This window comes from Notolabrus celidotus, chromosome 8 (assembly GCF_009762535.1).
Source record: "Notolabrus celidotus isolate fNotCel1 chromosome 8, fNotCel1.pri, whole genome shotgun sequence".
In the NCBI taxonomy this organism is placed as follows: domain Eukaryota; kingdom Metazoa; phylum Chordata; class Actinopteri; order Labriformes; family Labridae; genus Notolabrus; species Notolabrus celidotus.
The window spans coordinates 16,748,612-16,761,704 of NC_048279.1; the positions used below are offsets into that span (position 1 = coordinate 16,748,612).

The following is a 13,093-nucleotide window of genomic DNA, read 5'->3' on the forward strand; positions in this document are numbered from 1 at the left end:
AGCAAAATTATGTTGACAAATCAGGACAGATGAGTAAATATTAAAGATGATTAATTAAGCGTAACAAGGAATTGTACAGGAGCTTTAAAACAGGTTATTTCCATTCCTTATAAGATAGTCCTGCAGTTAATCACTCCCTGGCCTCTGCACTGACACAGACACATTGCTATTGGTAATCAAGGCTAGCTTATTAGCTCGCTGTTACTCAAATGTAATGTAGAAAGATAGGGGTCTAAACTTTAACATGATGTCGGTCATGGGGGAGAATTCAGCTTCTGTTTTATTGGCTGCAAAACCTGAGCTCTCAATAACTTGTTGGGCACACGGATCCTGTAAATGTACTGCAAACTGATGATCAGTTTGTTGCATTAAGTGTGAATCCACCATTAAACAAACAAGCAAAGGAAAAACATTAAAGGGAAAAAGTCTAAGTTGCATAATTTGGTTGAAGACTGTGGTATATGTGGTATACAGGCATACATTTATTGCATGAAACCTTTTAATTTAGTGCTTAACGCAAATAAATGCGTGCATATTTCATTTAGGACATTGGTTTATATAATAACAAAAAGGGCCTTTAATATTTAATCTAGGGCCAGAACTAATGATTACTTCTTAATTAAGTTATCTAATTGATTGATATAATATTTTTAGTCAAGTGATAAAAAGGAATATGTATCCAAAAATGAAACAGTGAATAATGGGTTGATGAATTAGCAAAACTGGCTGTCAAACAAAGTGTGTCTGAGTATTCCCAATAAGCTCAGAGCTATTTAATTAGAGAACAACAACAACAAAAAGCCATACCCTCTTTTAAGCAGTTGCAACTTATTAATTTTGTTTTTATTTTTGCTGAAAAAATAATATTTAATTATAAAAATGTTTGCAGATATATTGCAGTTGTGCTGTAATATAAATAGGAGTGCTGTATGTGAGAAAATTATGAAAACAACCAGGATTGGATCCTAAACAACATATTTCTGTTCTCCTATATCCTTTGCATGCAAAGCAGAATGACCCTGACCTGATTGTATATTCTACCCATGATAAAACTAAGGAAACATTCAGGAATCATCCCATACATGACTTCTTCAAAGAAACCAAGCTGGTCACCATGTAAAGCACAGGGGCCGTATTTTCAAACCACATTGAATCAAACAGGAGATAATTACACAGATCTTATGGTGGCTGGAGTGATATCACATGAAAAGACAACACTGACAACATGGACCAGATGTAAAAACGAGGCTGAGGCTTAATATAAAAAAAATACACAGTTTGGTTGAAGAGATGGCAGCTCTGGCTCACTGCCCAAACCGATGGGTTTTGATGGTGAGGTTTCAGTTTTTCCATCGTTCTTTTTTATCATCATTTCTCATCGCTCGGCTTTGGAGATGTGGGCGACTCAGACCTCATCATAGGAGCCAGATTATGTTGTTGGTGCAGTTGCTTGGGAAGCCGCTCTGTGTAAACACACTTTTCTTCTGAGCTAATAAAAGGCTTCACTGGAGTGTTAATGGTTATGTGGATTGACGAAAACATGAAAAACAGTCAAATTGTTTCTGTGTTTGCACACACACGTAGGTTCCCGAGTATGATAACAAGGAAATGATGAGATTTATAGATGCTATAAAAATTCCAAAATGGAAATTCCTCTTTTCCTGTGCTTTGATTTCCAATTTGTGATGGTCTGTTACACTGTCTGCTCTCAGCTGAATATGTTCTCTGTGTTGGTGTAGATATCCTCTGGCGGTCCTGAAGGAGGTTTCAGAAAATCTGTTTGTTTATAGTGTATTTTTGTTTGTGCAGACTTTTCTTAATTTGCAGGTCGGCATGAGTGCAGGTTAACTGCACTTTTGATTTAAACTTGGCATCACACCTCCTCTAATAACTTCAAAAGTCACATTTTTCAAAGTGTCAAAGAGAAAGAGGAGGCAAACAGGAAGGAAGAATTAAATGTGGAAATGTGTCTTTAAATTGCAGCCGGGGGGGAAATACACTTGAAATACATTTCTAAAATGCACATTTAACATAAAAACATGTCTTGTTTAACCTCCTTAGAACGGACAAAACAATTGACTTACCCGTGGCCCAACGTCTCCTTGGTCACCCTGAGAGAAAACCAGGAAAATAACAATCGTCAGTACATTTTGCTCTACTATGCACTCAGGATAAAACATGCAATTGAACACAGACACAGTAAAGCAGCAGTAATAGACAGGACCCAAAATGAGATCTCCTATAAGAAGTAAGGGACTGAAAGATCATCCGTCCCAAAGCCAGCTTAGACGTTTCCAGGAAATATGTATTTGATAAGCCACATTTGGAATCATCTAACAGGAACAAGAAGTGTTGTCTAAGTGGGAGTGCACGCGCTGTAAATTGTATGTTCTCTGGAGCTACTTGCGTGATTACACGGAGCGAGCCAACTTTCCAACCCTCAGCATCATCTGTCATTTGCAATCGCTGCTCATCAGGCTGAATCCTGCTCTGACCAGCGTTGTTTACATGTGGTTGAGCTTATCAGGATAATTTACGCTTGAATGCAGAATTGTACTCGCACCAAGTTACTGATCAGTGTGTACAACAAACGAACACATGCAAGAGCCTTGTCTGTTTGCTTCTGCAGCTCTAACTGTCACTAACATCTCAGGCAGCATGGGCAGAGGTTCACAGTGCAGTAAAACATCTGGAGGCAGCAGAAGGCCTGTAAACCTGTTTAGTGCCTTGACGTGAGAATGTGCGGAGACATATGAGCTCCTACATTACTACATGTAATCTATGCCTCGTTTGATGAGCAGCTCTGTGAAAACCTGAATATGAGGGGAGGGGCGATGCAGAGAACACCTGTGCAGTTGTTAGTGCGTCTAAGTGAATAAACATTGACTTGTCTTGCAGGGTTTTTAAAATCTACATTGAAGCATACCTTTTCTCCCTTGGGTCCGGCTGGTCCCTGCAGGAGGGGGGAGATAATGGGAGACAGTCGGTCATGATAAATCAGTCATCATACGAGAAACATACATCATAGTGCAATACATCTTCAACTGGCATCTAGCAGGGAACATTCATCACATGGTAAGGCAAGGCGGTAATACCATTTAATGCAACCGTGCCATCGAAACTGCTCAATCTCAAGTTCCATCTGTCTGAGCATATTTCAAAATAACAGCCCCGTATGACATGAAGCAAGAATCCTTTTTTTAGATTTCTCCCTGTGAGATAAAAACTGTTTTGCTGAGAGATAAAAGAGACAGAGCGGCACATTTCTTTGTTCTTCTACCAGTATTTCTCTCAGAGGGGAACTCTACAGACGCTTTAGATGTGGGATGATAGAAACTTAAAACACAGACTAATGCACTCATGTATAGTAAGAAAGACACAGTGGTGCTGTGTTTTGGACTGCTTACATGTGTCTTATGAACACCAGGCCTAGAGACGAGCTAATACCTGAAGGTCAGTCTGTTATGTGCCATCCTCCATCTGGGAGCTAAACAAGATTTTAACATGAAATTTGGTTTAAATCAGGTCTGCACATCCAAGACCTAATCTCAACCAGTTACATCCTGCTAAAACACAGTTACAACATCAGCATGTCCGAAAACACACATCTGTCTTATAATTAGATCAATTGGTTCTTTAGGGTGATGCTATTGCTGTAAAGTCATTTTCCAGCAGTAGTCAAGATCCTATTTACACAAAGACGTAATTTCTGTTTTTTATTTCATTCAAAACCGTAAAACGGTCCATTAAGGGCTGTTTAGTGTTAACAAGAAGGTTCAGAGACATCGTAAAGAGAGCAGTTCTTAACATTCTCTGCATGCACTGGTACTTCAGCTGCACAGCTCTCACTACATGCTACATGTATACTGCTGTCATTGAATAATTCCTGACTGTCGCATAAGCAAGAGCTGAATGGTAAATGGTGGTGAACTGCTAGCTGTTATTTGAAATCATGAGATTGCAAAGTGCAGTCCACTTTTTTCTACTGGCATATAAGATGAAGTAAAAGATCAACATTAAAGAAGAAATAATATGAAATTTTGAGGAAAGTATTGAATATTAATGAGAATAAAGTCATACCATTTTTTTTATGGAATTGAAGTCCACGGTTAGCTTTTATTTTAATTTGAAGGGGAAAACTGGAAAAGCAGCCAGCTGCCTGCACTAAAACGAGGAACATGGAACATCTTGTGAAGTTTTATTTAACCCTCCTGTTATGTTGCGGGTCAAATTGACCCTTTTAAAAGTCGATTTTAGGCAATATATGCCTTCCAAACCAGCTAAATGCAGCATAAAAAAAAGCATGTGACAGAAGAGGTGTCAAGTTCATTTATCAACATCGCTTCATAAAAAAAAAAAAAAAATTCAAAATGTAAAATAATATAAACAAAAATCTATATCATGTAAAACTATTGTATTTATATTTAGGGCTTTCCAATGTACATTTTCAAGTTTTAACATGAATTTGAATAAAAACGAGTGAGTTATCCTCATTGAACCATGATCTGTGAGAATTAAAGAACACCAATGGACCAAATCTTGATTTATATGGTTAGTAATGGAGATAAAAATGAGATTATATTAATCGTTTATTGGGATTTTTTGGGGTTCTGACACTTTTGGATAATTGAATATGCCCAAGGTCAAATTGACCCAGGAACATTATTGTTGTTCTATAGAAACAAACATAACAGGAGGGTATAGGTCTCACAAGTGGTTTAATTCTCAGTTTTTTACACACTCTTTACTGAGTCCTACTTCTTAAAACAAAGTGGCAAAGTGCTGATTTGCCATAAAACTGAGTATTTCCTCATTTGTGAAACCAGTACAATCCTTTATTCCCCTTCAAAATAACATACAGGCACACTGCAGACCAAATTAAGACATTTTGCACTTGACCTTTATTCCTTCATGTAGCCCAAATCCTCCATTGTAATAATACAATCATTTTAGCAGCAATACACAAGATACGACTTGAAAACCACTGATAATATGTGTGTTTGAATATGTCATGAATTTTGAGACAGAAGCAGATTTCCGGGTGAAATATGGTCTCAACAGAGAAGTTCAATTAACATGTTCCAATAGACTTTGAGAAAACTTTGACTTTGGAACCAGTTTTCACCAGATTTTCATCTACTGCCATAGACGTCTTTTAAATGTTGTTTTTTTCAGTCATCAACATGCTCACTGGGCTCTTGCATCTTTTCTCACAAGGGTCACAAACCTTGGACAGACCCTACTGATGAAGACAGACCTGTCCCAGTCTCTTCTACAGTGACCACTGTGACTGATCTCACCTCTTGCAACCTTTATGTTAAACTCTCTCATACTCGCTCTCTGAACAGTGTGTTCTATCACGTTTACCCCCGTTCTCCCCCTCTGCTTTTATTCAGCTCCCCCTGTCTCTAAATCTGCCACGAGATCTTCCTCAGTGCCTCCCTCTGTAATTTGTTCCCCCTCTCCTCATGTCTTCTTTGTCTGGCAGACATTTTGTCTGGACTGGAGCTCTAATTGTGTTCAGCAGTTTATAGCTGAGGGATGAAGGCTGTGGTGCAGAGGGTAAGCAGTTTGTTGACATAAACAGGCACATGGTGACATGCAGCAGTTTGTCTCCTTTCTCTTTTAGTTAGGGTTAAATTCACATGACTACACCTCCTACTGTAGATGTGTGGAAATGGAAATATTTGATTATTTATAGTTGACTGTTTTATGTCAGCTTTGTCTGTCAAGCTATAAAATGTTTGAAAAATCTTTAAAATCGATTAATGCGTCTGATCAGGCCTAAACATGTTGATAAAATCACATTTTAAGGTTGCAAATTAAGTTTTAAATGATTAACAATTCCTTTCGATTCAGGGATGGGTTTGGGATGATCCAAAAGATGTGTTCATGTTAAGTCTTATATTCAACATAGATCACAAAACATGATTGCTTTGTGCTTGGGTTTGCCTGTACATATTGTGGTGATTCCCTGAATTGTTCCTGTTGTCTGTCCTCTGAATGTTGACTCTCTCATGTATGCCAAACCTCTGTCTTGTATCACTCTTAAGCACTTAAAGCGGACTCAGGTCACAGGTCTGTTTAAAACCTGCTTGGAGTTTCAATCCAGACTCTTGGTGATGGGGAGCGCTTGAGGTTTCCTTTTGCAGAAAACAACAGCTTAAAGGTTTTTGAAAAGGAGCCATTCAAACAGCTCTGATTATGCTGTGAGGGGTTTACATTGCAGCAGATGACTCGTTTCTCTCGTTGGCAAACAGACCAGAGAGAAAGGCTGAGTGGGAGAGGATTAGAGAGGACTATAATGACTTTTTAAAGAGCCTCTGTATAGAGGTTAGACACCCTTCTCTCATTCTCTAACTTTTTCCCCGATTGTGTGTTACCCATTCGCTCTGCTTGTCCTGTTTCACACTCCACCTGGGTGTGTGTGAGGTTTCAGGGGCAGGTGATGGATAGGACTCTGAGGTGAAGTGCAAAGGGGATTTCAGCGCTCAGCTCAGCTGAACCACGACTCCCCCGTGGCTGTGAGCCCGGGGATGACTAAAGAGGTGGAACAGGAAACAAGATGGCTACCGTAGGCTTTTTACACACCGACAGCACTCCCTCAGGAACAGTAAAAATGATTGATGAAGTATAACAGCACCCGTTTAACAGGCCAAATACCCACCTGTATTCACAGTTAGAGCATCTGTGAGTATGAGCTGCTTCAGTGTTACTAATATGTGATATAAGAAAACCAAAACAAAACAACAGGTGTGTGACGGTGTACCTGGCTTCCCTTTGGACCTGGAACACCCTGAAAGAAAAAAAAACTGAGTTAAAATCAACTGTTGTCACTCATTTTGAGTCAGTTTTACATTTCATAAGATTACAAGATCACTTACTGGTTTTCCATCCAAACCAAGAGGACCCTGTTGGAAGACACAGATAAACATTTTGAGAAGACGAAAGTAAAGAGTTGACACAGAACCTTTAGATGACAGTTTTTTAGTTATGCTTATTTATTTTCTTGCTGAGATAGCTGAGGAAGGAAACACCAGCCATGTCTATGCTTTGAGAAGGGGGAGAGCAGTGCTGTTAGCCTAGCTTACCACTGTGACCAGCAAAGACAAACTCTGTTACCATTTGTTGTTTTCACACTTAAAGGTAAAGTGTGTAGAAACAGAGATACTAATAAATAACTAACAGTCAAAATTCCACATGACGGTTAAACTCCAGAAGCAACGACAGCCTTTGAGGACAAAAAGCTCCTGTGAAACATGATGATGACATGATGATCCTCTATTTGTAAAGTTTTTACTATCAAAAACTTGTATCAGTACAAATTATTTTGTGCACTACAACCACTCCTACTTTTCTTTCTTTCTACCAATTGTATCTCTTGTGCTAAATGCTGCTAAATACTACACACTATACCTTTAAGAAGATTCAACATACAAGACATAATGTGTTGACTAGACAACTTCAGAGGTGATATAAACAGAGCCAGGATAACTGTTTACCCTCTTTGGGGTCTTTATGCCAGCTTAGCCAACATTCTGTTTCTAACTTCATACGTAGGCTTGACACATGAGGGAGGTCTTTATCATTTTATTTAACTCTCCAACAGAATTAAAATGTTTGTGTGTTTCCAGTATCAAACTATTTCTTGATTGATTTGCTTTAAAAATAACTGTAGTTGTGCTACAAATAAAAAAGCTTACATTAGCTCAAAATACAGCAACACATCTGAAACCCGCTTTTATTTATTGTTTTTATAAGGTTTGAATTTGTCTCTGTTTCTCTAAAGAAACCCTGTAAATGATCTAAGCTAAGAAAATTTTAAAAAATAGCCAAGTGGATTTGGCACGAGAAAAGTATCAAGTGAGGACACGAAAAAGTGTGCTTTAAAGGACGGAAGGAAACAAGCAATTATTGGAAATTATAGGATGAAAAAGAGGGAAAAGGATGAAGACATACTGGGTTTAGTTTTTATACAAATGCTCTATGTATATCCTGCCTGTGTGTGTGTGTGTTTGTGTGCACACTTCATACTCTCATATTCAGACGTTTCAAGGTGGTTGTGGTTTATAATTATTCCTAGATTTACAGTGCGGCGTCCAGTGGGATAGACTGTGAGTGGATTTGATCCAGCTGGATTAAACTTCCACACAACCCCATGTCTTTGTGTGTTTGCAGTGATGAGATAATCCAACAGGCAGTAAAGTAGAGTCCTGGTACAACCTCCCCCTGTGCCGAAACAGCAGTTGAAGTTGTCCACTTTGTTTACCTCAATAAAAACAGCCGAGCAGTCGTTGAACCTCTGTCTGCAAAGCAACACTCAGTTCAAAGGGACAAACCTTTAGATCCCCACTTAAACAAAGAGGAACTCTTGGATCAAACTTTCCAAAAACACTTAAATGTGATGTATGTGGTAAAGGCTAATGTTGACTTCCTCCTTAACGACCATACTTGGTGTTAAGCTAACAGTTTTCACGGGGTCCCTTGAGTGGACGGTTGCTCAACCCTCCACAGTCCTGGTGGCTCTGCAGAGTGGAAACCATCATCAACAACCATCATCTTTGGCCTTGGGTGGCTTTATACAAGTCCAACTCTTCCCTTCATCTTACAGCTAAACTGGCCCCTTGGGTGCTATTCAGCCTGAAGTCCTGTAGTGAAAACTCATCCAAGTGTCATCGCTGCCTGCTTTGATGGATGGACAGTAGGCACAAAAAGTTGAAGGAAAGGGAGGATACTTTTCGAGCTGCTCTCATTAATTGTTTTTCTCTTTTAAGTCCTGTAATGTTAAGTAAAGACTATAAAGTCTCTTCAAAAACATTAGTGGTTAGTCTTTATAAAAGAGATTTATAAAATGTTCAGCAAAAGCCTTTGAGGCTCCCTCGATGTCTTTTTGATTAAGGGCCCTTGTGAAATCAGCAGTGGGTGGCTCAGACAGGGTGAGACCAATGACCAATAACTATAATTTCACCAGGGTTGTCCAAAGTTGAAAATTAAGTGTAAAGCTCTAACGCTCTATACTTCCTTTACTGGTTTCATCACTCTATTAAAAGCAGCACGCTGTGTTTTTACATGTCATCCGCAATACTTAGAGGACTTGAGTAAGCCTACTAATGTCCTTGTGAGTTTTCCCCATGCCTCTGGATTTATGCATGTGTGTGATAACTCTGCATCTGGCAGCGTTTATCAGGGCCCGGCTCCTTCAAGACTCGTCAGGATGAGCAGACGAGGTGAACACTGCGAGGTCACTGGCTGCTGCAAAGTCAGAACTGGAGCAAAAACAGACTGATTTATGGCTGCTAACAAGGCTCTCAGTGGCCTGTGAACTTCAGGTACTATTGCTGTGTGTGTGTGTGTGTGTGTGTGTGTGTGTGTGTGTGTGTGTGTGTGTGTGTGTTTGTGTGTGTGTGTGTGTGTCTGTGTGTGTCTTCTTCCTCAACAATAAAACCCTGTATCTAATATCTGACAGCTGACGCTCTGCATGTAGTGCTAACTGCAACCTCTATGACCTTACTTACTTAACTGTTATCCAATATGAAATACAATCAGACCCAGATTAACCATAGCTACTTAGAGCGATAACTCACCTGACAATACAGAAATGCAGGAAGCTTCTCTAAGACCACGAAGATAAGATACGTTGACATATATGGCCTTATTTAAATCAGTAACAGAGGTCAAAAAGAAGGGTTTATATGAAAAAACATAGGAGACCGGAACACAGGAACCAGGTGAAATTGGGTCTTGATGTGTGGCCCTTAATATACTCTAAGTTTTTCTGTCTGTATAGCTGCAATGTTAAACGGTACCTCCAGTGTAGAACAGACCCACAGAGAACAAAAGTCTGCAAGGCATAAAAAGAGCTGGAATTCATATAAAAATAGAACAGGCTTTACGAAGAAAAATCCACTACTAAAACCTTCATCTGTACCACAAATGGAGCAGACCACAGAATAGAAAAGAAGGAAAGATACACAGAAGAATAGAAAAATGAGAGATTAATGTTGAGAAAAAGTGAGAAAATAGGCCTGAGATTACCACCGAAACCTCAAATGACTGTGGGGGAAAGTGAAATAATGCCTTTTTATTCATGTGTGGTTCTTTGTGAGTATTCCTAGTCCCCATCGCCATCCTGTCCTGCAGAGTCCCTCAGCAGAAGTTTAGACTCAGCATTTCCACAAATTAGATGGCTTTTAAATACATTTCTAGAAAATTACTTGGCCTGCAGGAGGGCATGTATCGCTGTCTCTGTGTGTGTGTGTGTGTGTGTGTGTGTGTGTGTGTGTGTGTGTGTGTGTGTGTGTGTGTGTGTGTGTGTGTGTGTGTGTGTGTGCATGCTTATACATGCATATGTGTGTTTCTTCATCCCAATGAAACACAACGAGGGGTGTCTTTACTGTCTTTATGGTGCTCCCTATGGTGCAGACTGCTAATTATCCAGCAGGGTGTAATTGCTGAGGATGCTCTGTGTCTGCACATCAGAGCAGACGCCTCAGCTAGAAACACACATGGCAGAGTGAGGTGTCGCACACATTAGGCTCAATAGGTTTCATTATGTGGACGCCAAAATTAAGGAAGATGAACCCCTTCCTCTCTCCTGGTTCTACTTTTCTTCTTTGCATCCTATTGTATCATTATCTTTTCCTCTCTTGCAGGGATTTAAACACCTTTTTTGAAATACTTTTCCTCTCTCTTTATTTACCTTCATGTTGCTCCAGCAACAAAACTCTCCCTTTTGTACGTCAGGGCTACATAAAGATAAAGAGCAAAACATGACATTTGCTCCTTTAGGGGAAAATAGTTGCTGCATCCAGAACCGAAGTGCAGAATAAAGCATACCAGAGGAGCAGAGTGCTGTGTGTTTGGGACAGAAAATTACTGACATGTTGTTGGGTGACTGTCTGGCTTTGATCTGCACTCAGCGGCCTGGAAGCCTGAACAATGCAGGCCTTGGACTGTTTCTGCTGACTGAGGTCCGCTGCCTGTCGCAGACTGGCACTTTAGCGTAAACACCCTGGTAGCTGGGCACTGTGGTGACTGCAAATATGAGGGAGAATTAACTTCAGTGGCTGTGTGTTTACCCCTCTGCACTTTTGTGTCATTGTGTCAGACTTTGATTGTTTGACAGCACGACGGCTCTTTTTCTGAAACTCAAACCCCTCGTCTGTGATTTATGAGAGGAAGAAGCAGTGACGGGGGTTACACAAGGAGAGAAAACATACATCGGCACGCACACACTTAGCAAAGTGTTCTGCTTGAGATGCACACAAACCACATGCCATTAACACTGTTTATCGTACAACTAATGCCTAAATGAAAGTGGACGGCTGTAACTGTGAGACATGTGTACACCACCTGAATGAAGTGCAGCAACGCACTATCACACACTGGCAGACATGTGCTGATATGTCCACTTAGCTTCTATGACAGTTTAATAGTGGAGGAAGTGCTCTTACATTTTGTTTAAGTAAATATAATAATACCATAGTGTTGAACCATAGTGTCGAACTATGGTATTATTAGTAGTTAGAGTAGCCAAGTAGTATGTCATAATGTAGCCTCCATAGCCGCCCCCACCCTCTGGAATTCACTCCCCACTCATATCCCAAACTGCTCTGATCCTTCAACATTCAAGTCTCTATTAAAAACTCACCTTTTTAAATTAGCTTTTAATTTGTGATTGTACTGTTGTTTTGTTTTGTTTGATTTGGATTTTGGATTCCTTGCTTGTATTGATTTTAACAGTTGTACAGTGTCTTTGAGTCTTTTAAAAGCGCTATATAAATACAATTTATGTTTATTATTATTATTATGAATCTGCTCAGATGGTTAATGGTAATTAACATCATTAGGACCTGTGTCCACTAACTTCAATTCTTAAGTGCTTCTCACTCACACTTCCTGTTGCTCAGGTACGAAAGTCAGCCCATGGCCCTTCCACTTCTATTGGTAGCTACAGTGAAGTCTGTTTTAAATTGCTCTGAATGTTTCATATTTGCTTGATTCAATAGAATATATATTTTTTTAATCGTTAAAAAAAGGGAAGAAACCCCTCCACCATTGTTGTTGACAAAAATTATATCAGAAGTTCTGTCCCCCTGGGGTGCTGGTGGCCTAGCGGTCTAAGCGCCCCACATAGAGAGGCTACAATCCTCCTCACAGGAGTCACCGGTTCGATTCCCGGCCAGTCGACCATTTCCTAAACGTCTTCCCTCGCTCTCTACTCCCCACATTTCCTGTCTCTCTTCAGCTGTCCTCTCAAATAAAGGCAAAAAGGCCAAAAATGCAACTTTAAAAGTTCTGTCCCCTATTGATTTTGATTGGTCGGTGATGGTACAGTGATATTAACGATCACTATCAGTGCCACATGAAAAACTGCATGCTGAAAGCATTTTGTCACTTAGTATTTAGAGCACTGAAAATAGTGAGCTGTGTTTGTTTTGTAAAGCAAACAGCAGCTGCCAGGGTAAAAAATGCTGTTCGTGGACACAGGCCCTCAGTTTTAACTTTTCATAATACGTCATTTATATGTCAATTAAAGTTTGTATTATTCATGTAAATATTTAAGGCAACAAAAAAGTATAGCAACATTGTATTGTAAACATTCACATTATATTATTTTGTATTTATACGCTTTATTTCATTCTGTTTAAGTTTCTCAATGGTAGGATTACCGCTGTTTACATGGCTTCTTTTTTTTACTGCCTGTTTGTGTAAACCAGCTTACAAATAAACTCTGATTCTGATCAGAAGATGTAGCGAGATGACAGGTACAGTATTATCCTCTGAAAGGCGAATGAAAGTATACATGGGAATTCTCAAGTGAAGTAAAATACCCCAAAAATGTACTTAAGCACAGTGTTGAATGATGTGTTAATGTGTCACAAAACAAAGAGCACTGCCTGCTGAGTGTTAAAGGCTTCAAATTGACAGAGACATAATGAGGGTGAGAGAGGGCAAGAGAAAAAAAAAGACTTTTGAAAAAGAAAGTCTGTTTGTTTTAACAATGGAAAAATAAAGACAGAGAATTTGTTGGCACAAATCACTGGCATGTCACAGTTAGTATCACAGCGCCTTTAGAAAACTGACTCAACTC

At 39.5% G+C, this 13,093-nt stretch overlaps 1 protein-coding gene across 1 annotated transcript in view; it reads right to left on the reverse strand.

Moving 5' to 3' along the window:
• The window catches only part of si:dkeyp-44a8.4 (collagen alpha-1(XXIII) chain), a 139,682-nt gene that overhangs the window by 16,572 nt on the left and 110,017 nt on the right, over nt 1–13,093 (reverse strand). Inside the window, exons 6-9 of the mRNA XM_034689148.1 lie at nt 6,885–6,911; nt 6,770–6,796; nt 2,927–2,953; nt 2,085–2,111 (exon numbers count right to left, since the gene is read on the reverse strand). Of these exons, the coding sequence (XP_034545039.1) occupies nt 2,085–2,111; nt 2,927–2,953; nt 6,770–6,796; nt 6,885–6,911 (108 nt within the window). The remainder of the gene's footprint in view (nt 1–2,084; nt 2,112–2,926; nt 2,954–6,769; nt 6,797–6,884; nt 6,912–13,093) is intronic.